Source organism: Ambystoma mexicanum, chromosome 10 (assembly GCF_040938575.1).
Source record: "Ambystoma mexicanum isolate Mex_15411 chromosome 10, UKY_AmexF1_1, whole genome shotgun sequence".
Taxonomy (NCBI): Eukaryota; Metazoa; Chordata; class Amphibia; order Caudata; family Ambystomatidae; genus Ambystoma; species Ambystoma mexicanum.
This window is the reverse complement of record NC_090932.1, coordinates 182,498,292-182,524,994: the sequence shown is the minus strand read 5'-3', so window position 1 is coordinate 182,524,994 and position 26,703 is coordinate 182,498,292. Positions and strand designations below refer to the sequence as shown.

The 26,703-nt window shown below is 46.6% G+C and overlaps 1 protein-coding gene across 8 annotated transcripts in view; it reads right to left on the bottom strand.

The window, feature by feature from the left end:
* The window catches only part of ANK1 (ankyrin 1), a 2,823,483-nt gene that overhangs the window by 426,657 nt on the left and 2,370,123 nt on the right, over nt 1-26,703 (bottom strand). For all 8 annotated transcript variants that reach the window (XM_069617665.1, XM_069617670.1, XM_069617666.1 and 5 more), the window contains one exon: nt 13,769-14,300. In XM_069617665.1, the coding sequence (XP_069473766.1) occupies nt 13,769-14,300 (532 nt within the window). The remainder of the gene's footprint in view (nt 1-13,768; nt 14,301-26,703) is intronic.

Genomic DNA, 26,703 nt, shown 5'->3' with positions numbered 1-26,703 from the left:
ACGGACCCAGTTTCGGAGAGTATCGGTTCAAGACGGGCACGTGAGTACCGAGTGCGAGTGATCGTCAAGGGGAAAAGAAAGGGAATTGGGAATAACAGAACGGGGACAGGTAGAGGAGAAGAATATCGGGGGTCTACTACAGACGGGTCTTGAAATTTTCTTTATTCTTTCTTTTGCATATGGCCATTAGGAGTAAGAAATAAGTGACGTGGTAGAAGTGACGGAAACCTAGCTCCGAGAGGGGGTGGAAGGCGGCGCCGCATAGTGCTATCTAGACTAGTACTGGGAATATATGAAGAAGTGAGAAATAAGTTATTGGTGTCTAGCAAAAGGAGACACCGGGAATATTTTTTTAGTGATTGTGCTCTCTCTCTCTATTTCTTCTTTTTCCATTTCCACGGGGTAGGGGGCGAAAATGAGAAGGGTATAAAGAAGTTAGAACATCTTAAAAAGCGGGGACTCAGTAGTGGCACGTACAGACGTGAACACAGTAACCTTAGCAGGAAAACAGGGACAGCTGGTTAGGGAGGAAAGGGAGGAGAAAGACAAAGAGTGTGAGTGGAAAGCATTGTGAAGGGTGCGCGCACCGTACGAGTGTGAGAGACGAACGGGTGGCCGCGAGGTGGTGTCAGAGAGTGTGGCCATAACCAGTACTTGATCAATTACAAGTGAGATCACATAAGAGTGCCTGGGAATGGGAAGGAGATGAGATATGGTGAGTGAGAAGAGATTTGTGCAGTGAATAACGGTGGGTGATAATTTTAAGAGGTCCGCTCTTGTCTGTGCCATAAAGGAATACATACGCATATTTACAGCTAATAAAAGGTAACGAAAGCGAACGAGGTAGCGCTAGCGATTTAAAGGATGGGGGCTGAAACTCCCTTGTCACACATTTGCAAGAGCTTGCCGGGATATGCTGAACGCATAAATAAATATCATGATCAATGGTTAACAGAATTGAAAGGGGAGGGGTTGCCCCAGATTTGGCCAGAAGGAGGGTCTTTTGACAAAAGCGTTCTTGATATGGTATGTACATGTATTCGCCTTAAGTATAAGGGAAAAAAGTGGCAGAACAGGAAGGAGATATTAGATCTTTGGAGATTGTTTGAGGAAGTACCCCCACCCAAAGCTCCAGCTCCAAATATTGATTTACCCTCCACCACAGACAATCCACTAATGATCCCGCGAGAGGAAAAGGAACAGTTAAGTACAGAACAGCCTGCGGAAGTGGTTATGTTGTACCCAATATTACCTAAACCAGCCCCTGCAGCAGGATATAGCGACCCGATTTATGTGCCTCCCCCTTCAACCAGCACGCCACAAAGACCAACTGCACCCCCACCATACGAAAACACCAGAGAGCGCACCCAGGGAGGCACACAGAGAGTGGACATAGAGAAGTTAACGAGTGACTTAGAGTCGAGGCTTACAGTGGCACGAGATGAGCTCTCAAGAATAAAAGACATATGTGAACGCACAGCGTGCGCCCCCACACAATCTGGACGCACGTCTAGAGCGTCGAGCGAAAGTAGACAAATTGAGGAAGGATGGAAAAAGGGGGAAATACTGTTCAGAATTGAGGAAGAACCGACCAGGATAATAGAAGTAGGGACAGCAGAAGGAAGCATTGGTGATGTCTCGCGAGAGAGAGGGATCAGAGAGGATTTGTTATGTGATGTCAGAGGAGGGGGGGATGAGAGTGATAGATTGAGCATGGCAGTAGGAGGAGAAGGCGAGGAGCTAGATGGGGCATGTTCACTGGGGACTATAGAGGATGAATGGATAGGACGACTAAGAAATAGGGTGGGGAAGATGGCGTCATTAGAGTCAGCAGTGACTAAGGAAAAGGAAGCTGCAACGGCAAAAGGGAAATTACAACTACCATTACTCCACAGGGGAGGTGGGAGGCCGAACTATATACCGTGGGCTCAGATGGACAAGGCTAACTTAATGAAATTACTACCACAGCTGTCAGGAGGGGCAAGCAAGTGGATATATGCATTTGAAAAACATACCGCGGGTATACCGCTGGCAGTAGGCGATGTGAAAAGCCTACTAGTGTCCGCAGTAGGGGATCAGGCAGACAGAGTGTGGGCTAAAGCGGGTTTCCCAGCTGTAACTTTGGAGTGTGATCGCCATGATGGGGCTTCTTTTAACACCGTGCGAGCAAGGGTGTGGGACGCACTGCGGGAAACCTTCCCAGATACCCCTGATCTGCAGTCAGTAATGCAATGTACCATGAATGATGGGGAGGACGCTATGGATTACATTCTCCGGGTGCAGGAGATGTGGAGAGCGGAAACGGGTACGCCCTGGCACCAATCCACGTCTCTATTTTACTTCATCATTAAAAGAGGGCTCCCAAAGGAAGTGCAAAAGGCACTAGATAAAATAGCAGGTGTTGAGGCAAAAGGCTGGCCGGAGATCCAAAGCATAATAGTACACCATTGTAAACGGATCAAAGAAAGAGAGAGGGAAGTAGCACAGAAAAGGTTGGCGGACGAGGCGAAGTTGGTGCAATCAAAATTGGTGAAGGTCGCAGCAGCGGTAGCGGGACTCCCACTCATACGGGAGGGAGAGGAAGGAGAGGAGGGGCAAATAGCAATACAAGGAAGAATAGCAGCGAATTGGGCAGGACAAGGGCAACGACAGTGGACAGAGCAGGAGCAGAACGGAGGTCCAACGTGGCAAGAGTGGGCCCCAAGAGGAGGAAGAGGTGGGTACAGGGGGCGAAGAGGAGGACAAGGGTATGGAGGAATGGGAGGAAATGGGTGGCAGGGTCCCAGAGGTCCACAGGGGAGCTGTTGGAATTGTGGGAGATGGGGGCATTACTCAAGGGAATGTAGGAGCAGACAAAACAACGGTTTCCAAGAGATAGAACAGTACGGACACCCCCATCCAGGAAGCCCCTACGGCCTCCCCATGGGACAATACCAGCAACCAGACAATGTAGTACAAAGGAGTAACGCACAACTACACGGACATCAATACCGAACACAAACCAGCCCACAGAATAATGACAATGTGCACTACACGCCTGGTAATACTTTCGCCACAGGAGCTAATGGGGCACCAGCCCCCGCACCTTACAGTGGAGTGTCAGTAGTTTCGGGGAATATTTTCGATCAAGGGGGGGCAATGAGACACCCCGCATAGGACAGCCCACAGAGAGCACTTGCGTGTCCAGTACTGTCTACGACCCACAATGCATCAGAGGAACCATTGATAGGAGCGCAGATAGGAGACAAGCAATTCATATTCATGGTGGATTCGGGAGCGGAGAAATCATGCATTAGAGAGGGCCGGTTCCCGTTATCTAATAGAACGTTAGAGACGCAGGGGTTCTCTGGGGCTGTAATTGAAGTTCCTTACACAGAGGTATTGGATGTGACAGTGGGGGGTAAAACAGTGAAAGCACCCTTACTGTACTATGAAAACTCTCCCATCAACTTACTGGGGAGAGATCTCTTGAGCAAACTAAACATGACCATATCATTCACAGGGAGCGGCATCGTATGTTCAACGCCAGGCATATGCCCCCTCCGTATATTAGCAGTAATACACGGCCACACAACAATAAAAGAGATCAGAGGGGTACCAAGAAATGAGGAGATGTTTGTTGAAGGCATGAGAACATTGGCTCTCATAGTACCAGAACTAAAAAGGGTGGAGTGGAGAATACCAGCAGAATTCCTTTTTCGTCCCATAGCAAGCCCTGACACTGCTCTTGGGGAAGTACTATCATTGGATTTGCATGCAATACATGTATCAGCAAACAGAATATGCGTGATTGGTATTGACATGGAAGGGTGTGAGTGGCGGACAGTATTGTGTACAAATGCAAATATCCCCCTGAGAGAGCTCTCGGACGAGGAGCTATTTTCTGACACTGAGGGAGATGGTGAAGTAGTGATGGAACTGGCAATGCCCTGCGACATCGTAGTTACAGCCAGACAAACTAAAGTTGAACTAATGGCGGTAGTAGGAGCACCGCATACATTTTTTGATGAAGACATGAGTTCAGTACCCGCTAACTTATGGACTAATGGCCCCCACGATGTAGGCTTGCTACATGAAGTTCAGCCTGTGGTGATAAAAGTAAAACAAGGAGCAATACTACCCCGGGTGAAACAATATCCACTGTCGCGAGAAGCAGAAGAAGGGATCAGAGAGACAATAGAAGCACTGCTAGCACAGGGTATAATAGTGCCCTCAAACTCCCCATGCAACACATGCATTTACCCAATCAAAAAAGCGAAGGGGGGTTCATGGAGGATGATACAAGATTTACGCCCATTGAACGATGTGGTAATGAAGGAGTTCCCTTTAGTCCCGAACCCGGCGACAATACTGTGCAACATTCCAAAAATAGCATCACACTTCACAGTAATTGACTTAAAAAATGCATTCTTTTCGATTCCCTTGGCAGAAGAGAGCAGGTACTTGACAGCATTTACATTGGGAGGAAGGAGGTTCGAACACTGCAGACTACCACAAGGATATTGCGAGAGCCCAAGCATATTTAACAGGGTACTACATGAAGATCTGGGGAATTTGTCTGTAGAAAGCACAGTGATTCAGTACGTTGATGATTTATTGGTTTGTGCACAGGCTGAGGAAGAATGCAGACAGGACTCGATAACACTCTTGACATTATTGGCAAATAAGGGATACAAGGTGGACAAGGGGAAGTTACAATACTGTCTGACGGAGGTCCTATACTTGGGTCAGTTGATATCAAAGGATGGCAAGCGAATTATACCAGACAGGGCACAGGCGATTAGAACAATTGGGGAGCCCAAAACAGTAAAAGAGATGCAGAAATTTCTGGGTATGTGTAACTATTGCCGAGCATGGATATTGGACTATGCGGCGTACACAAGGCCCCTGCTACAGGCACTGAAAGAAGCACAACAAGAACACAAACACATAGAATGGACAGAGGTGATGAACACAGCATTTAACTCACTAAAAGAGCTGATATCAAGCGCTCCAGTACTAGCAAACCCAGATTATGGGCGCGAATTCTTCTTATTTTCACACTGCAAAGGAACATTGATGACAGCAGTACTGACACAGAAAACATCCTTAGGGCACAAACCACTAGCTTACTACAGCGGCTCCCTAGACGCAGTAATGCAAGGTCATTTCGCCTGCGAGCAATCCCTAGCTGCAGCCGCGTTCGCAATTGAAAAAAGTGCCACGATAGTAATGGGCTGCCCGGTGACACTGTTCGTGGAACACTCACTTTTTGCAATATTAGAGCGAACAAAGAGCACATTGACAACACAACGCGCCACAGCATATGAGATAATACTGTCCAGCGCTAACATCCATATAGTAAGATGTAAAACAGTGAACCCAGCCACATTCATCACAGAGGCATGCACCATAGAGGACATGCAAAACCACAACTGCGCCACGTACACAGGTGACGAAAGTAAGGATCAAGTGATTTTTGAAAATGCCCTGACCGAGGGTGAGGTGTATTTTGTGGACGGGTCAGCATCAATCGACATGGAGACAGGAGAAAAGCATGTGGGTATGGCAGTGGTACGATTAGAGGAAGATGAATATGAGATACTAGTACAACACCGCCTCCCATCGCACTATTCAGCGCAAGCAGCAGAACTAATAGCGCTAATAGAAGCATTGCATGCCGCCAAGGGGTGCGCAGTGACCATATATACAGACTCAGCATACATGACAACAACAGTTCACGGCGGGTTGGCCCGGTGGGGGCGGAGAGGGTTTCGGCGAGCAGACGGAACGCCAGTCCAGCATGCAGAATTATTGAAAGAACTGATTGAGGCCCTGCAAGACCCCACGGCAGTGGCCATCGTAAAATGTCAAGCTCATACCGCAAATACAGATTTTATATCTTTGGGGAACGCGGCAGCAGACGCCGCTGCCAAAGCAGCTTCATATCTACAAAAAGGTGAAATAGGAGAGTACATGTTGCACCACACAGCAAGCCAAGAAGTCCCCACAGGATACAACATGATGTCCACACAGGAGATAATAGAGCTGCAAGAGGGAGCTAGTGCAGAGGAAAAATTGCTGTGGACTAAGAGAGGATGCAGCAAATCACCGACTGATTTATTGTGGCGACAAGAGAGTTCAGGAAAAGTGGTAATGCCAATCACGCTGTTAGAAATAGCATTTCAACAACTACACTTTCCTGCACACAACACAAAGAAACACATAATGGCAGAGATACAAGAAGATTGGTTTACACCTTGCCTCCAGGAACACGTCACAAGGTTAGCTCTAGAATGCACGACATGTCAAATTTACAACTCAGGTATGACATTGCGTACACTAAGGGGTACGATACCAAAACCAAGTGGCCCATTCAGAGAGCTCCACATTGATTATGTAGACATGGGAGAAAGGTGTAACGGGGCTCGATACATGATTGTGGTTGTATGTCCATTTTCGAGGTGGGTGGAGGCAGGCCCTTGTGCCCGCCCTGACGCGAAGGGCGCCGCGAAGTTCCTAGTGCGGGAAGTGTTTCCGCGCTGGGGAATTTGCGACGTTATTCGCTCAGATAACGGGACGCATTTTGTTAATGAACTCTTTAAAGAAGTGACTACATTATTGGGAATAAAGCACAAATTATGTTCGATTTATCATCCTCAAAGTAATGGCGTCGTAGAAAAGATAAACGGCCTGTTAAAAAGCAGATTATCAAAACTTTGTTTTTCCCTTAAAAAGACTTGGATGTACTGCCTGCCTTTGGCCTTGTTTGAGCTACGAAACCAGCCAAGTAAGGATCACCATTTGTCCCCGCACGAGATCGTCACGGGAAGAAGAATGCACACAGCGCATTCGCCTCTCCGTGAGCGTTCTGATGCACACAGAAGCGCAGCTATATTGGGGGAGGAGTTCACAGAATACCTGCGAAAATTGACACGGGCAGCGCGCGTAATTTCAAAGCAACTAGCCCCCCCCTCGACAAGAGAGGAGGGGAACGCGACTGAACCAAACGGTTTGCCTGAAAAACCACTACAGCTAATGCCTGGTGACCTTATATATGTTAGAAGTTTTGTGCGGAGGTGGAACGCACCACGCTTCCATGGCCCCTATGAGGTAGTGTTTTGCACGCCTACAGCAGTAAAGGTTAAGGGCCTGCGATATTGGGTGCATTTGACAGATGTACGTAAAGCTTACAGCGCTGCGGAGAGTGAGGTGCAGGATGAGGCACAGGCAACAGCGGACGATGAAGTTGTGCGGAATGAATGATTTGAATTTTGTGTGCTTCATGAGATGAACAGTGAACACAATTAGCGCGCAACAAATGTCCTGGACTAAAACATGTACACATGTATATGTAAATTTTCTTTTTACAATTTTTGAAAGTTTTGCGTGGGGTTCTTTTTTCCCTTCCTGTACTCTTTAAGATGTTTTTTATTATTGTTGTTTTTAAAAATGTCATGTTTTTTATTATTTATATATATATATATAGTAAGGTACGAATAATATTGACTGAAAGCTACCTTGTCTGTCAACAAACCCCCTTCCTCACCCAACCCTATATTTTATCACCGAAACGTTACAATGTGGAAATGCTTACATGTTTGTATTTAATGAACTTTTGTGTCTCAAACAGGATTTATCATGGCATCGAATGGGCAGCCTGCAACTAATAGATATGTTAGATTTAGAGAAATGTTAGTGGCTAGATTAACATATTCATTTGAATGTGGTTTATCAATGTGTGCTATCGTGTTCTTCATCTCAATGTTTTGTCTGGTGTTACACTGGATTATAGCGTTCATCTCTACCGAGATGAACGAGGGGGGAGGGGGGAACAACACCACCCTTGCTCCTGGAACGAAAACAATTCCGACTGTAGGTATCAAAGAAGGTGATTTCTTGATCTGGGATGGATCACACTTTGTGTGGGGATACTATACTACACCACCCACTGCTGTCCTCTCACAATGGAGAACCAAAAATGTAGATAATGACACAATGTCCCAACCTGGAACATACAACAACCACACGATCCCTCCCGCCCCAATTTCAAACAACGATCTCTTGTTTATTAATGAGGATGGAAAAGTGATTATGATGACAGAACACAAGTCCCTATATGAAGAATTAGAAAAGGGGGGTGGGAGGGAGGAAGGGGGGCCTGGTTCTTCACCTCCTATAACGAGAAGGTACAGAAGAAGGGAGAAAAGTAGGCGGAGAAGAGAGACTGGTGGAAAAGGGTATGATGAGTATTATGGGCTAGGGTTAGACAAAATGGAAGACCCACGACACCCTCACCAAGCAAATAAATGGTATGCAGATATGAGCACAACAGCTAAACAAACAACCAATGAGAGCTGTTATGTCTGCTCACTTATCCCCCATGCATCAGGCACACCTAAAGTATTGTTGCCACGAGAATTGCCCATTGTGGATGCCCAATGTCTCCTTCATCTCACGCTGTGTAGAATAAAGAACACTTTCCAAGCACACGATGTCTCTTTCAGAATGGTACAGAACAACAAAACGTGCTATTCGCAAGCGTCTGGAGTGATCTGCCTTAAAGAACCTTTCTTTGCAATACAAGGGACACTGTTTTCCGAAAGCAAATGGAAAGACGAAGAAGTGCTGTGCAAGGCAGAAGCACTGAAGGGTGTTCAACCGGAAAAGTTGCGGTGGATGGAAAGAACGTGCTTGCCAATATGGAAAGAACACATCCCTAAATTAACATGGGTAACAGCGATGGAAAAACCCTTTAAGCTACAAAGTGAAATACAAAACAAACTATGTTTCAAGGGAGAAGGAAAAATGGCAATAGGAACGAACAAGAACTGTAACAAAACTCTCACCATCCCAGATATGAAAAAAGGAACAGCAGCACTAATGGACACCTACTGGGTATGCGGGAACAAGGCGTACCTGCACCTTCCCCAATCATGGAGTGGTAGCTGCTCAATGGCCACTTTGCATTCAACACTAATGGTGATTCCCGAAAGCCATATTGACAGAAGTAACACGATGAACGAAGGCTTGAACCAGAATGCAGCGTCTCCAACTACACAAGCGCACCTTTATGTCCTGTCCTCCGGAGGGAAAGGAGAAGAGCTCTCAAGGAACAAGCGAGCCTCGAACTACATATCACAAGCATCATCTGATTTATTGGCACAGATCCCAGACAAGTATCGCCTGTTCAGCTCCGTGGAAACATTCTTTGCTTCACTAGTATCAAGTGTCCAAGCAAGAGCAAATGCAAAATGGCTCCAGATCACACGGTGGGAACTGATCCAGTTGGCCAATGACACTGAAGAAGGGTTTAACATAATAAAGGTGGAACTACGAGCTCTGCGATTAATGACCATGCAAAAACGGTATGTCCTAGACCTGTTAACAGCAATCGATGGAGGTGTTTGCCGAAAAATAGGAAGTGCATGCTGCACGTTCGTACCTTCCGAAGACGCAGAAAATGGGTCCCTGTCCCACGTTATTGAAGCAGTACATAACCTGGGCGAGAAGATGAAAATGGAAGGTGGAGCTGAGGATAGCTCGTGGTTCGACAATATCTTCTCTTGGGTTCCCTCATGGCTTGGAGTGACAATGAAGTTCCTGATACCAATAGTGGTGATCATCCTTGTGATGTTCTGCCTGTGCCAGGTGGGCCTCCGATGTTGTGCTAACGCAGTCCCTAACGGTGCAATGATGATGGTGACAATGGGCAACTCCGGTGGTACAATTAAAGCAACACAAGAAGTACATGTGCAGACAGGAACAGACAACACCCCCAGGTACCAGTTAGTGCCTATGTGCCGTGACAAGTACATAGTAGATAAGCTATGGCACACCACGATTAAAGAACCACGAGAGGTAGAACTGGAATGGTATGAGGAGGTCTGGGTAGATCTGGAAGAGACCGGCGACTGTATATATTTGACATGTACACCAGACGAGTATGCTAGGAGAGGTGAGAGCTTAAGGGGGGTGTGCAGAGCATGGATGCCTATAAAAGGAACCCCTGCATGGGATGGTGCAGTGTTAGAAGAACAAGAATGTAGAAGATTAGAAGAGCTAAAGAAATTCGTTACTTTAAGTAACGAAAGGGGGGAAATGTAGGGGAGGAATGGCCACGAGGCCCTCCTCACCTACAGCTCCCTCCCCAGGTGAGGACCATGGCTCGGTGGGAGCACCCTCATGCCACCCGGGCCCAGGTGGAGGGGGGTTCACCCGCCGACGACATTGCCCACACGCACCCTGTCTTTGCATTTACCGAAACTTAAGTTAGGCCTAGACGCCATCGTGCACAGCAAACATGGTGTGAGTTCAGCACACTGTAACGAGGCCCCCACCTTTGGAGGGCCTTTCATGCATCTCTGCCGCCTCAGCAGCCCTGGCAGATCCGCTGCGAGCGCGTTCCCATGAGAAAGTCGGAGATGAGCTAAACCCGAGATGCCAACACGGCAACATTATATTAGTAACAATGTGATATTGCACCCCGTATGACCCGGACCGCAAGGTCGGGGCAACGGGGAAAAAAGCTGAAGCATCACTATCTGAAGAAGGTAGAAAATAGTTCAAGTATTGGTATTAATGAACTACCTCTGTTTAAAATGTGAACGAACCATAAAAATGTAACGTTATATGATATCCCTCCAGGTCTGGACTAATGCTGCTATAACCACGGAGAAAGATGTTGACCAAACGTGTAACCTCTATTTGTAAAAGTGTTTTTCAATAGTATGTAGAAACTTGAACTCATATATGTTTTGAATCACCCAAAGCGGCGAGCATCAATCTCTGTAGGCCATAACCTAGATATCCCTCGTATAACGTCTAATGTACATACAATACGCACACAATGTAGTGAACATAATGTTAGGTAATGAAAAGGTACTGGAACCGACTGTATTAAAGAAATGTGTAACGAAAATGAAATATATATATATATATATATGTGTGTCTGAATAACGTTAAAATAAGGCAGAACAGTATAAAACTTCTGCATTCACTGATCAGCAACGCACGAGGAAAATACCTTTGTGAGTATATGCAAGGTCATTCCCTCTCCCACCCCACCAAGCCTGCCAGATAAAAAAGCTAAGACTTGTGCTGCGCTCCCTCACCTCCCCCAACCAAGCTGGCGTTACTTCAGAGAGTCAGAGGCCCCGGCGCCGCAACCAAGGCCACAGCCCGCCACCTGTGTTATTTACAGCACGGTAATAAACCCACGGATGAACCCACTGATCTACCAGCACCCTCTCATAAATCCCCACGAACCCCCCCAAGAATCCTGACCCCGTGTAAGGACGACCCCCATCATTGGGACAAGACACAGAGACCCATCTATATAATAACTTCTAACGCAGCAGACAGACATGTATCACTCGGCCCAGGTCCCAGAGCCCCGTCCCGTGACCTAAAATACCGGTCAATAAGACACAGGTAAATCTCACCCCAACCAACAACCACCAGACCTCTCACGAGGTGCATTCCTCATGTGTTGTGTTTATTTTATAAGATAAGCTAGTGAAGCGATTTATTAATGAACGTAAATGTCATTTTCTGAATAACTGTAGTGTGCATGGCCTAGGGCAAATGAGACAGGAAAGGTATTCGTTATTGTCACAGGCTGCCCCAGCACATCAACACCGCATGGATGACCTCAAGCCGGCCTGCCAGGCCCAACCCAACCCACGAGGCTGACCAGTGACGTCGTCCCGCCAAGACCAACCCCGCGCCAGCAACACCTATAGTTAGTCGACACCACCCAATCCCAATTGACTTGTGCCCCCTATAGTGTTTAGGTGTTGATGACGTTTTTTGTATTAGAAATACGCCTGTCTTTGCTATTGTCAGGCAGAGCGCTCTCGTAGGTTGCAGAGTTCTTTGCATGCCTTATCCTTGGATAAACTCCCACTTACGCTCACCCGCACTCTGTCTTGGTCTTATTCCCACTACGGGAGAGTCCCTTATTGTCTCTCATTGCGGGGAGGATCGTGCTGAATTGGGGGCGCTTCCTTTCACTACCTTGGAACTATAACACTGAAGATCTTCAGATCCCGCCCAGGAATGAAAGCGTAGATTGTGCCGGTATGGATTGGGTGTAACAAAATAGGCACACCACCACTGGTCTTGCCTGCTTAAGAAACAGGTACTGTGGCATAACAAGAAAGCCAAAGAAGTACTCTGTTAGACTCTAGTTAGCAGAAGGACTCTCCCTGAAAAAATAAAAATATTGTTAAAACTCACCTGGGATTTCTCAGAAAGAGTTGGCCCCACACGCCAGCTATCTGACGCAATTATGTAACATACTCCATTCACTTCCAGCTGGAAAAGGATGTTTGTCACTCGTTGCCAAGAATAGGGTTGCACATAAGAATAACACCAACATTCAGCAGAGAACAAGGCAAATCAACATTAAAATGCTATACATTTTATGAACTTAACCAAACTCTCTGTTCCCATAAAAGAACTAAGGTCTTCCATTTGTGATGATAATTCTAAGATGTGAGTCTCATGCGGTGTCTGTGGCCTTTATTACCATTCTGCCTTTACTGCCACTCTGTCTCCCTAGTTATGCCCCTCTCTCTGCTGAGTCTATGTGATAACACGCAGGAGCCTATTCCTCTGCCCTCCTAATCTCTGTAGTCCCATCATTTGGGCTCTTCCAACTCTGCGCCAAGTCTATGTGGTCTAATCGGATTCCCCCTCTTGCCTCTATATTTAGATACTTCAAGCTCTCTCCCTTCTTTCAGCCTCAGCAGCCTTATTTTTTTCCCCCATCGGTCTGGGTGGTACTGCTTGTCATCTTATATTTGACCCTATTAATCTTTGTGGTCCTATTTCATGGAACCTCTTCTGCTGGTCCAAGTATATTTGCCTTCCTCTGACCTCTTGACTACTTCTGTAGATCTCTGTGTTGCCCTCAGGCCACATACATCTCCTTTTGGGTCCTACTCTGTGAGGCACCCTCTGGACCTTCTGCCTCTGTGGTCTTTTGAGTCCTGCTATCCCTGCCCAGCAAGCCTTGCTGCCCTGTCCTATGAAGGCCATGCTCTCTACCTTCACTTCATAATATCTGCTGCCCTGGCTTGTCTACCCTTCTTTCTGTGACCACAGTCTTCTTCGTTCTATGAGCAACTTTCTCTATGGTCCCTCAGTCTCTGAGCTCATAAGCTCCGTTTCTCTCTCAGTGTTTTATAGCTGCTTCTGCCCCCACAGCTTTGACTGGTAACCGTCTAGGAATCTCACCTGTGTTCTTGGTGGTACCTGCTGGACCTTCTGTACACCCCAGTAACTGTGAGCTCCCACTTCCCCTCACCCTCATGCTCTCAGTGGTACGTACTGTTAGTTCCCATCATGTCTGTAATACCTGTGAGCTCTCCCTGACCCTGAGTGCCTTGTCCATGCTCTTGTAGATCACTAGATGCACTATATGTGTGCCCTCAATGCCACCACCAGTACTCTCTAGGATGCCCAACAGCCCTTGCACCTTCTATGGGTTCTTAGCCGCCTCAGTACTCTATGGTATCAGGCTATGGTATCAGGCTGTCTACTCTTGTCAGTCACTATTACCGAAGGCCCTAAATGTGGGCCCTCTCTGATCTGCCCTTTCTTAGATTTCAGTAGCAGCTACAGGTCCATGCTCTTCTACATCACTCTCTGAAGTTCAAATGGGTCCTCCCTGCTCTAAGTACTCACCGGTACCCACTTATCCAAACTTCTGTCCTTCGACCCCCACAATACTTATAGTTCATAACTGTCCCCATCCCGCCCCAGCACTCTTGGTTTCACCTACCTGTCCTTGTTCTTGTCCATTACTCGCTGCAGCACTGGGGAGTCAGTGATCCGCGCCTGCACACGCTGCTGGGCTGCAAAAGAAGAGAGGTGACTGTCCAGGTCCTCTGTATCACCTGCAGTGCTGCTCCGGCTGTCACTAGCCACCATCATCTCCTCTGACCTCTGACCATCCTCATGGTCCAGCGAGTCTCCCAAGCCGTTGAGCGCATCTGAGTCCACTGTGTCATCCTCTGGCCCTGGGGAATCCTCATAGCGTTTGTCTAGACCCCGGCCATCTGTGGTGGCATCTGAATCATCAGCCTTGCTGCACTCCAGGGAGGAGTCCTCAGCAGTAACCAGGGATGGAGTGAGGCCTGAAGCCCACACCTGCATATCTGACAAGTCCAGCAGGCCATCCTGCTCACCAGCCGCCATTGGTATAGCATCCATGATGGCAACCTCGTTCCAGTACTGATCCACACGCAGAGGTGACGGCAGGGTGTAGTGTAGGGACGCGGGGGAGAGCAGCTCCTCCTGCATCGAGGGGTAACCTGCAGGGACAAAGGAGGGCACACTCCAGAAGCCATTTCACACGCACATACAAGACTCAGCTTCACCATTCAATACACTAACATGTTGCTCTCTATAGTTCATCAACCATAGTCACTCTGATGTGCGGCTCCCTGTGCCTCACCATCCAACCTACTACCCAAAAAATTGGTCAGTGGGCGCACCAAATTGAATTGCTGTTCCCTGCACCTTCCCAACTGTAGCAACCCAACATTCTGATTGTGTGTGCTGCCATCTCACATCTCAAGTGTCCCCAGGTTCCTGTTTTCTCTGCCTAACTGTGAAACAGCAATCACCATGCCAGTACCATGCTTATAGTTATTTCTACACTTTTGATCTCAGTGAAAGTAGTTCCTCCTCAACCAGAGTTATCCCCTTTCCTTAGGAAACTGGTTTCACTACAGTGTATGCATCTCATTGGTTCAGTGTGTTATCCATTGCTTTTCTCTGCTACATGGGTTCAAACTTAAACCTAGGGATGCAAAAGTACGGTGTGATATCTCAATATTTTGGCATGTTTATCTGTCACTGCGCTTTGCAATAGTTAGTGTTCCTCTCTATAAGCAATGGCAATGTCACCAAGTCCTGGAGGGACTGTGATTAGCAAGAGGCATTGCTTACGTGTATACATTTACCATTGGCCAGGCCAAATCTATCCCGTTGGGCCCACTCTCCTGGGAACACTCCCCGCATTTGTTGTGCATTTATAAACCTGCGCTGTAGGGCTGCAAAGTGATCAAATGGGACAGTTGTGCACAATGTTTCAGTTGACATTTTGTGAGAGGAAGTCATAAAATTATAGGCATAAAAACAGTGGAAGTCACACCATGTTTTGGGACGTCAAAGCCCTTCCATATGAAACATTTTGGAGTAACTCACTTCCATGGCGAACAATTCAAAGACAGTTGTTAGGTAAATAAATAGAGCAAAATTAACAACTATAACACTACATGGAGCAGAAGTCTGGGCCTATGGTAATCTGCTATAATTAAACAAACTAGAAGCAAAGATTTTGAGGCGCTTCAAGACTCTTCCATATAGTTTTCCTGCAGAATATATCTATTTAGAAATAGGATTAATATATTGGCCTGCATGGGTTAATATCAAAGCAATTAATTTCTTGCTTAAAACTTGTGAAATAAATAACCTGTATAAGCTAATTACAAATGAAATAATAGAAAATGTTGTAGACACATTTTTTAACTAAACTCCAATTTAGAAACTGTTATTCCACAGATATTAACTCTTTCATTGTACTACATAATTTGTATAATAAAGATGAAGTTAAAAGAAGTATTAATAAAGCTGATAGGTGCAATAAAATAAAAAGGTTTAACAAAAAGAAAAGAACGGAAGAAAATGTGTTTCATCTGCATAACCTTTTACTATCACTCCATATTTGTGATTATCTCAGTGTCCGTACAAGAAGAATATTTTCTAAAGCTCACACTCAGTCAATTTGATGCTTATGAAAAACTATGGGTGCGTATGAACATAGATGTGAGAGAATTCATAGACTATGTAAGCAAAGAGACCAAATAGAAACTTTGAAATATTTGTATGTGGAATGCTCAGTTTGCCAAAAGAAGCCTGAAGAAGCTAATGGAATGTAATACAGTGTAATGTAATATGTTATCCTATGTTAGAGATATTTTATACTGCACTGAGTCATCACTGTAATGGTCGCAGAGTGCAGAGGCTTGCCTGGAAGTTGGTGTATTGAACCACTGCCTAGGGAATCCAGACCACAGTCTTGGAGTAAAGGAAAAGGGAAGGGGTAAAGCGATGCTGGAAAGAGGATGGAAAAAAATTAACAGGAGGGTTCAAATGGAAGTGGGGTAGGTTAAAGGAAGAAGGATAGTATGCTGCTGTGTGATGGATTTAAGATGAACTCCAGCGGTTTTATTGCAAAGAATATGTTTAATTAGTCCCACCAGACAAACTCCAGAATAGCAATTCTTGGACTGTCCCGCCTTGATGCCAGGAGTGGCCAAGGTAATAATAGACTGTGTGGAAGGTGAATAGGAACTGAGAGGCAAATAGGGTAGGTAGAGCGGGATGGACCGAATGTATGTCCTTCTGTATGCAGTGACAGTATGGCACTCTTTTGTGTGAAATGTTCCATTGATGTGCGTATGCCTTTGGTTCGGGTATGGTCAGACTTTAAGCACTTCCCAAACACTAGGGTGTCATTGTTTGACTGGGTTTGTTTAAACAATGTACAATGGAACAGGAGAGAAAATTCCCTTCCATTTACTCCCGAGCAGAGACCCTGAACAGCCAGTTATATCAACAGGCAGGAAGCACTACAGGCCTTTTTAAGTGAGGGCAGATTATGAATTGTAGTTCCTCTGGAAACAATGTTCTGGATCAGGCTACCTGGAAGTTATTGAGACCTTCAAGGAACTGATAGGACATGAAAGGTAATTTCTCACTAAGCGAGGCTAGGATAGTCTTCAACCATACAACTTCCTTGAGCCCAATTACTGAAAGAAACGCACTACGTTTGCGATTACATCCCCAGCCATGATTGGAGTATGATAATATCTCACCATTTGAACGTTCTCGGCACCAATATAATAGGGTATTGCTAGTGACCAAGCAGTGATGGAGGATTACACCATTTTGATTTTATGAACGTTATTAGGTCACATACCACAAAGCTCTTGCATGCTGTTGAGCACAAACACTGCTGCAAACAATCTCTTTCCTCATGCCTTGAAGAGTCAGGCAGGGCAAAGATCACTATCAGTGCTCCCACCCCCAACTCTCTTTTCGGAGTGGACATGCAAGGCCTACCAAGCCTTTCTTTGTTACTCTTCGCATGCACCTGACCAGCACATATTACTCAGCCATTAAAGGGCCAGGCAGAGCCCTGACAGGACGTTGAGCCTCATTCCTTGAAGAGTGGAGGAGATAGAAGACCACTACCAACACTCCCCTAAGAGCTCGCACCCCAACCCAAATTTCCCTTTTAGCGGGGTGCTGCAAGACCCACCACATACATGCCAACATTTTGCAGCACCTGGGAGGGAGATATTCCCTGAAATCTCTCTCTCTCTCTCTCTCTCTCTCTCTCTCTCTCTCTCTCTCTTTCTCTCTCCTCCTCTCTCGTCCCCCTCCCCTGCTGCACCATAGCCTTATTCCTCAAAGAGCCCTTTGAAGAGCCCTGTGGAGAGCCCTGTGGGGCAAAGACCACTGCCAGCATTCCTTTCAGAGCACTTATCCAGCTGCAATCCTATTATTCCAGAAGACCTGCAAAGTCTACAAGGCTTCCTTTGTTACTCCTTGAATCAGCCGGATCCAGGTTGATTACCCTGCCATCATAGAGCCAAGGCAGAGCCTTTATCGGCTGGTGTGCCCCATGTGATCGTGGGAGACTTTGCTCTGTTCCTGCGACCTGATGAACCATCCACTTGTTCCTTGAAGAGCCCAGGAGGGTGAAGACTGCTACTATCCACACCTGTCTGCATTTGAAAATCAAACACCCTGAGAAGTCTGCTTATCACGGCGTGCGGCTAACATCGCCCTTAAGTATTCAAAACACGACAAACAAATTTAACTATCAAGCAATCATGAAGAAAAAAGAATGCAGCAATTGCAATTTAGCATCAGCATATTTCATTTATTTCCATCTGGGCACTCCTAAATATTGCTGATGTGTTCAAAATTAAAAACAAACAAGCACACACGAGTTCTGTTTAATTATTATATCATCCTCATTTGGTGCAAAACCAGGATTATGTGGTTTACACTATCACACCCTTGGATAAGGCACAGAAGGATAAACTGATTTGCCCAGCATCACATACTTAATTTAAGTGGTGAAGCAGTGCAAACAAAATGGACTGAACTCGCCATTTACAAGATAGCTCATAGAGATGAATGCTCTTGGAGACCGTTGAGCCTTGTGCAACACATGCTTGAATCCTGTCCAAGGATCCAAACATGATAACTTCCTGTTCCTCACAAAGCATTTTTGTAAAAATTAGAAATTCCGGAGCTCTCCTGCTGTCTCCAGTAGAAAGTCTCCAAAACCCATAGTGTCTGGGCAAATCTGGGAGGTTAGGCAGTTCTGCAACCATCACTTCCCTAAACAATCAACCGATGGCAATGCCCATTTTCTGCGGGGAAATGCAAGGCCTAGTAGGACTTTCTTTATAACTCTTCACAAATCCGCCTTCCTGGGGCTAATTAACTGGTCATCAAAACGCAAGACAGGGCCTTGAGAGGCCAGTGAGCAATAAAAAAAAGTTCCTCACCGTAGTGACTACTGTACTCTCAGTTCTTAGTTCCCTTTCCTCCATACGTTAGGAGCATTCGTTCCTGCATGGGGACGGGACTGGAGCCTTTTGCACCGCAAGATATGCACTTCCCCTTTCATTTTTCATGTAGGTGTGCGTAGGCACAAGGATAGGCGTGAACTGCCCTCCAGCGCCACACCTCAGTCCCACTATACATGCATTGGGAATGACTGCCCCAACTACATAAATGTATTTGAGGGGGATGGTGGGCGAGGCGTATGGAGGAAAGGGGAATAAGGACTAGGAGTACAGTAGTGGCGATGGTGAGTAACATTTTCTTACTCCTACGTTCCGTCCCCTTTAGCCATACTTTATGGGCTATTCCAATGCAACAGATACTCTAGGACGGTGATGAACTGTCTAAAATGTTTAAGCTAATTAATTTCTGAGCACTGCCTGGTCAAACGCAGCATCTTCTCTTGAACTGACATCTAGACAGTAATTTCAACAGAAAGCCAACAACGGTGTTGCCCAGATCAGGCATATGTCGACTGCTATTCAAATGAATTTCTTTTTTGTTTTATTCAGATTCTTTGTCTAGCAGAAAGAGTTTAAAACAAAATAAAAAAAAGAGAAGGAAAACCTATTCTACAGGCGTGCTCTTGTCGTGCGCTTCATTTGTGCTCTAGGCGCAACATTCAAAAGGACTCACTACTGCATGACTTGCTTACAGGATATGATTTTCTTCATCAACAGTAAAATGAACTCCACCTATTTTACAGAGATGACTTCTAGTCATTGGGTCTCTCTGTATTGTGTCTATAAGAGTTTTAGATTGCTCTCCTTCCTGGTTTGCAAGGGAGAAGGGAATAGTTTCTTACCTGTAACTCCATTTCTCCAGCATTGGTATCTTTCATGGATTCACATGCTTAGAATATTCCCCGTCGTCAGGCTGGGAATCCTCGGTCAATTATATAGACCTTTTCCATAGGAAATATTTCGACACTTTTGTGTCCTATCTATGTCGTTTTGGGCCGCGTACGCCTGCGCCACTAGGACGTAGAGGTATAAGTAGCTCCGCCCCCGCGGCTCCCTCAGATTTCGACCCCCAAAGTAGTATGGGGGAACATCTGGTTTGCATGCTAGGGGAGGCCGGCGGGCGCATGTGAATCCATGAAAGATACTAATGCTGGAGAAATGGAGTTACAGGTAAGAAATTATTCCCTTCTCCAGCATCGGATCTTTCATGGATTCACATGCTTAGAATAGATTGTATAGCAGTATCCCCCATTGTTGGAGGTGTGTATGCAAACCAATAACACTATAACCATAAATGCATATTTGCCCTGGCTAAACTTCAAAACATAGTACATGCACAGCCAAAAAACAACACTTTAAAGTACATTAGCCGAAGGATATACCCCTTTATTGGGGCCTACCTTATTGAAACAGGTGCCGTAGGACTGCACGACCCATCTATGTATCCTCAGCATGTTGTTGTTCGAGGCAATAATGCCGGGTAAACGTATGTGGTACCGACCAGGAAGCCGCCTGACAGATATCTCCCAGGGCAATCCCGGACCACAATGCCGCCGACGACGAAGTGGATCTCGTCGAATGGGCTCTTGGACGTTTTTCCAGCGGTTTTCCAGCTTTTGAGTGGCAAAAAGAAATGGTAGATGACACCCATCGGGACAGTCCTTGTTTTGAGATTGCTTTACCATTAGCCAAAGGGCCATAAGCCACAAATAGCTGTCTAGTGTCCCTGAGATTTTGAGTGCGATGGAGGTAAAATTTCAGAGCTCTTCTCACGTCCAATGTATGGAGAGTCCTCTCTGCAACAGACAAAGGTGTTGGAAAAAACGTCGGTAGCACCATAGAAGAGTGCTTATGGATCATGGTAGGGACTTTGGGAATTAAATGAGGATTAGTAGCCAACACGACTTTATTTTTGAAAAATCTCAAGTATGGTGGATCGATCACTAACGCTTGAATTTCTGACAGACGTCGAGCCGAAGTAATAGCCACCAGAAAGGACAATTTCCATGATAAGAATTTCAATGACGACGATGACATCGGCTCAAACGGAGCCTTCATTAGCGCTGCTAGAACCAGGTTAAGACTCCAGATCGGAGGAAACTTCTTCTTTGGAGGAAAAGTTCTGAACAATCCTTTCATGAAATGCTTAATCAACCGGTCACTAAACAACGGAGTTGAATGTCTCTTCCGAGTAAATCTCGAAATGGCAGCCAGATGCACTTTTATCGATGAAAACGACAAACCTTTTTGAGCCAGGAGTAGCAAGTACGGTAGAAGCTGCTCCGGTGTGATGTTATGTGGATGTAAACCTGGCTGATCCCCGCAACATATGCAGAATCTCTTCCATTTGTATATATACGAAGCGTTTGTGGACGGTGCCCTTGCAGCTTGCAAAATGCGACGACAATCCGATGGAATTGCTAATGTACCAAACTCGGAGAAATCAGGAGCCAGGCTATCAGATTGAGGCTGTCCGGGTCGTGATGCCAAACCGCCCCTTTGTCCTGAGACAGAAGGTTTGGGATCCTTTGGAACCTCATCGGTTCCGCTGCTGAAAGATGGAGTAGATCGGAGAACCACACTTGTCTCGCCCAGTACGGGGCCACCAGGATCACTCGACATGGATATCTGTGCATCCATTGCAGTGTCCGACGTATGAGTGGAAACGGGGGGAACGCATACAAAAACGTATCCGTCCACGGGAAGGAGAACGCTTCCCCCAGTGAGTCTTGCTGTGGCCACCTGCTCGTGTATTGTGAGCATTTCCTGTTCTCTCTCGTCGCAAAGAGATCTAGGGCCGGACGACCCCACTTTTCGAAAGACACGGTTTAGTTGTTGGTCGTTCAATTCCCATTCGTGTAGTCGATTCATCACTCTGCTGAGAGAGTCTGCTTGCACATTTTTGACTCCTGGTAAGTGGAACGCCAATAGATATATCCTTTGGCAGAGGGCCCAATGCCAGATCTCCTGGGCTTCGGTCGACAGAGTCCTGGAGCGAGTACCTCCCTGTTTTCTTAGGTAAAACATCGTTGTCGTGTTGTCTGTCATTATCCGTACAACGGATCCCTTTATGCGTGGTAGAAAGGATTTCAGGGCCCAACGCACTGCCCTTAACTCCAGCACGTTGATGTGAAGGCTGGACTCCTCCGATGACCACAGACCTTGAACTTGTAGGGAATCCAGATGAGCTCCCCATCCAGTGAGAGAAGCATCTGTCACCACTGTCATCTGGAACATAGGTTCCAGTAAGGGCATTCCTTTTGTTAGATTTTTGGAGATTCTCCACCACTGAAGTGCCTGCACGAGCTTGCTGTTGATGGTCAAATTGTCCGACCAAAGCCCTTGACTCTGTGCCCATCGATCTGTCAAGAATTCCTGAATGGGCCTCATGAAGAGACGACAATTGATGATTAAGGGTATACAGGACGCCATGGTCCCCAGCAGGGACTTGTACCTTCTTACTGACACTATGGTGTTGACTTTCCATTCCGATGCTTTGCGTCGTAGTTTCATATCTCTTTCGACGGATGGTTTTACCAATCCTGACTGTGTCTGGAACTCCGCCCCCAGAAAGACCAAGGTCCTTGATGGCGTTAAGGAGGACTTTTCGAAGTTTATTGCGAAGTCCAAACGCTGTAGGAGGGACATGGTGGCATTCAGACTCTCCTGTGCCCTTTCCGGAGATAATCCCCTTACTAACCAATCGTCCAGATATGGGTACACATGATGACCTTCCTTCCTTAACCAAGCTGCCACTGGAGCCAAACATTTCGTGAACGCCCTGGGAGACGATTTTAGTCTGAATGGGAGGACCTTGAACTGATAGTGGGTTAGTCCGACGACGAACCGCAGAAATCTTTTGTGTCGTCGACGCATCGGGATATGAAAGTATGCGTCTTGAAGGTCTAGCGACAACAAAAAATCTCCTGGTTGTATTGATCGGATAACCTCTTGCAGTGTTAGCATTTTGAATTTTAGGTTCTTTAGCAGCTTGTTGAGAGCCCGCAGATCTAGAATGGGACGCCATTTTCCATTGGGTTTCTTGACCACAAAGTAACGGAAGTACACTCCCTTTCCTCTTTCTGCCACCGGGACCAGTTCTATGGCCCCTTTCTGCAGCATAAGCGTCACTTCCTGCACCAGTATCTGAAGATGGGATTGTGGTGAGAACACTGGTGGAATGTGTGGCTGCTTGCCCTTGAACTGTAGGGAGTGACCCAGATGTATTGTGTCCAAAACCCATTGGTCCGTTGTTATGCGTTCCAACTCGTCGACGCGACGAGACCCTCTGCCCCCCAGGACGTCTTGAAACTTGTCATTGCTGGGTTTGTGCCTGTCGATCCTTCGCCGACGATGAGTAGGAGCCTCTCTTTCTTGAGGACTGATAATCTCTGCCTCTACGAGTAGCTTGGGCTGCTCGTCTGTAGCCTTGGGAAGAGTAGGAGGGTCTACTGAAACCTCGGTCCCTAGGTGATCCAAACCGGGAGTTTCCGGAAGCTCCTCTGAAAGGACGAAAGGAACGAAAATTTCTGCCACTCTGGAGGGCTCCGAGTGACCAAGCAGTGTCAGAGTCTTCTTTCAAGCCCTTCAAGGCCTCATCCACATTCTCGCCAAACAGTTGTTCCCCTTCGCACGGCATGTCCAGCACCTTGTATTGCACCTCCGGTCTAAAAGTCGTGCACTTAAGCCAGGCTTGCCTTCTTAACACTACGCTGTTATTGATTTGTTTAAAACCAGCCTCCGCCAGGTCGACAGTGATATTTATGGAATGATTGGAAGCCTCTTCCCCTTCACGTACTAGCAGCATAGCGGACTTAGTGTGTTCCTCTGGCAGATGGTCCAAGATAGGAGCCAAACGATGCCACATCTCTCTATCATACCGCGCCATAATGGCCAGGGAATTGGCTGCTTTTACTGTAGTCGCACCGACTGACAATACCTTTTTTCCAAACACATCTTGTCTCCTGGCATCGTTGTCCGGCGGGATCGTGCATTTGTGTTGCGACCTCGCTTTTCTGGACGCAGCAGCGGACACCACCGAATCCGGTGAAGGTTGAGACGTCAAGCACTTGGGAGTGGACTCCGGAGCCTTGAATTTCTTTTCTAACCGTCCTTTTATCGCCAGTTCTGAGAAAGGATGACGCATGGTCCTCAACCCTTCTTGCCAGACATGGTCCAAAATGGGGATAGCAAACATCGATTTTCTTCTCTTGCCCATTTGATCGAAGAGAAAACAATCTTTCTTTGCTTCTTCCAGTGCTAGGCCAAACTCCGCACACGCTTTTCCCATCATTGCATGGAAGGCCCCGATATCATCCGGCGGTGATGGTTGTGCCGGGCTCTTTGGAGTTTCCATTTCCGCATCCGACTCCCATGTCGGGTCCCTTGAGGGGGATAATGAGACGTCTGAAAGAGACCCTTCACGATCTGACTCCGACTCTGGCAGTTCTCCTTCTTCCGAGTGTGAGCGAGAACGATCCTCCTCAACTGGGCAAGTTGTAGGCATTCTGGTCGTCGAGCGAGGAGCCGGGCCTGGTTCGGCGATGACCGGCGTAGCCTGCAGTACCGTCGGGACACTAGTGTAAGGCAACTGCGTGTCCAAACGCTGCAACAGCTTCTGTAACGTGTTCAACACCTCCAGGGACAATACTGCCTGGGGATTCAGCAAGGAAGAGGCGGCTGGGATGGCACTGCCACTCGGGAGCTCCACCGAACTGGTCGCACGTAACCCCAGATCGGTTGGCTGTACGATCGGACCACGGTCATCCTCCGCCGACAAGATGGAGAAGGCTGCTTCTGGTTGCAACAAGGCTTCAGGCAAGATCGGGTCGAAAACCTCCGGTATCCAACCTGCCGAAGGTGCCACCGTTGACGAAGACATTTTCTCCATAACCGTTGTTTGACCCGCCAAAGTGATTGCGGGAAGAGCAGGCGCAGATGGCAAAGAAGACGTTGACGACCTGGCCGTCGTCGACGACAAAGTTTTTGGCGCAGAGCCTTGGGGCGTACTCGCCGGTTTTGCACTCAACTTGTGGGTCGACGACACTCGACTCGAGGTAGAGCCATGGCGGTCTCCCGAGGAGGATTTCAATCGATCCTTTCTCTCCTTTTTTGATGAGGAGGAAGAAGATGGCGGTTTCTTTGACGAAGAGTCCCTCGCAGGATGTTTATCAGCGGGGCGTTTATCTGATGAACGTGGTTTCTTCGTCAGAGGCTCTGCCGACGCAGAGCGACGAGGGGGCACTGGAGATTTATATCTTGAGGCAGTAGAGCCTACCCCCGATGCAGGGTACGCACCCGCCCCGTCAATGAGCCAAGTTACCAGGCGTCTGTTTCGGTCCTTCAGGGTCTTCTGGGAGAAGCCTTGACAGATCTCACACGTGTCAGCCGAATGATGAGGGTGAAGACAGTAAATACAGTCCATATGCCCATCACCTTCATATACTTTCTTAAGACCGCATGTAGCACACGGACGAAACAACACCTTTCCAGACATTTTCGAGGGAAGTCGAAGAAGAAATACGCACAACCTAGCAAAAATAGTAGATACTCGAGGTAATCCCACTACTTTGGAAGACGGTTGAAATCTGAGGGAGCCGCGGGGGTGGGGCTACTTATACCTCTACGTCCTAGTGGCGCTGGCATACGCGGCCCAAAACGACGTAGATAGGACACAAAAGTGTCGAATATATAATTTACTGAGGATTCCCAGCCTGACGACGGGGAATATTCGCAGCATGTGAATCCATGAAAGATCCAATGCTGGAGAAATTATTAAAACCTTTTCTGTGACCTTGTTTTGAAGTCACTATGCAAGGTCGTGCTAAAGCTTCTTGCAGTTTACATATATACTATAATTGGCATATGTATCTTCTCCATACCCATACCCCACCTCTTCTCATCCTTACAGATGGGGCAGTACCAAAAAACAGCAGACAGAGCTGAGACTGAACAAGACAAGGCACACAGATTGGTGCCTTTTGCTAGCCATGAAAAAAGTGGCATATTGACACCAGTCCACTGAAACCGGTCGGCTTTAACACGACCTTGTATACTGACTTCAAAACAAGGTCACAGAAAAGGTCATAATAATTTCTCCTTTGCAAACCAGGAAGGAGAGAGATCTAAAACTCATCTCTGTAAGATAGTTGGAGTTCATTTTACTTTTGATGAAGAAAATCAAATCCTGTAAGCAAGTCATGCAGTAGTGAGTCCCCTTGAATGTTGCGCCTAGAGCACAAACAAAGTACACAACAAGAGCACGTCTGTAGAGTAGGTTTTCCTTCTCTTTTTTTATTTTGTTTTAAACTATTTCTGCTAGACAAAGAATCTAAATAAAACAAAAAGAAATTCATTTGAAGAGCAGTCGACAAATGCCTGATCTCTTCTGGCATGTGCCTTTTAGCAAAAACTTCAAAATTCTCGACATATACAGTAGTTTGTATATAGGTCAGCGATAGGGCAAGTTTCTCTCCGTCTATCCCCTCACCATAGACAGGCAGAGCAACCAGTGCGTCCTAGGAATAGGAAGACACAAGGGCTTTAGCGGAGCATGGTTAAAGGGCAATAAAGACTAGGGCAACACAAGTTGGTGAATGTAAAATTGTAGAAATTATTGACCTGTGTGTTTCTTGTGTGATAACCGATCCCAGGAACCGTGGCACTGAAATGCAACTGCAGGTGCTTTACGTCTCACTAAGAGTGCACAAATACTTTCTGGTGGTGTTGTACACTGTATCTTATGTGCTGCTCATATACAAGCCACCATCTGCCTAACAATAGATGCATTGGATGCTTGCTTGCCTAGAGGATTTTCACCAAATATTACGAAAAGTGCTTCTGACCAGCTGAATGGCTTTGTCCTGCTTAACTAGAACTTTAAGGCTCCCCTGATATCCAAATAGTGCAAAAGACTGTGTCAGCCTGCGATTGTGGATTAGGAAAGAATGTGGGTAATACAATTTCTTGATTTTTGTGGAATTCAGACAAATATTTTGGTAAGAATGAAGGGTGAGTGTGTAAAATTACTTTGTCTCTGTAAAATGTTGTATACGGTCCGGATGCCGCCAGAGCTTGAATTTCACTAACTCTTCTTGCTGAC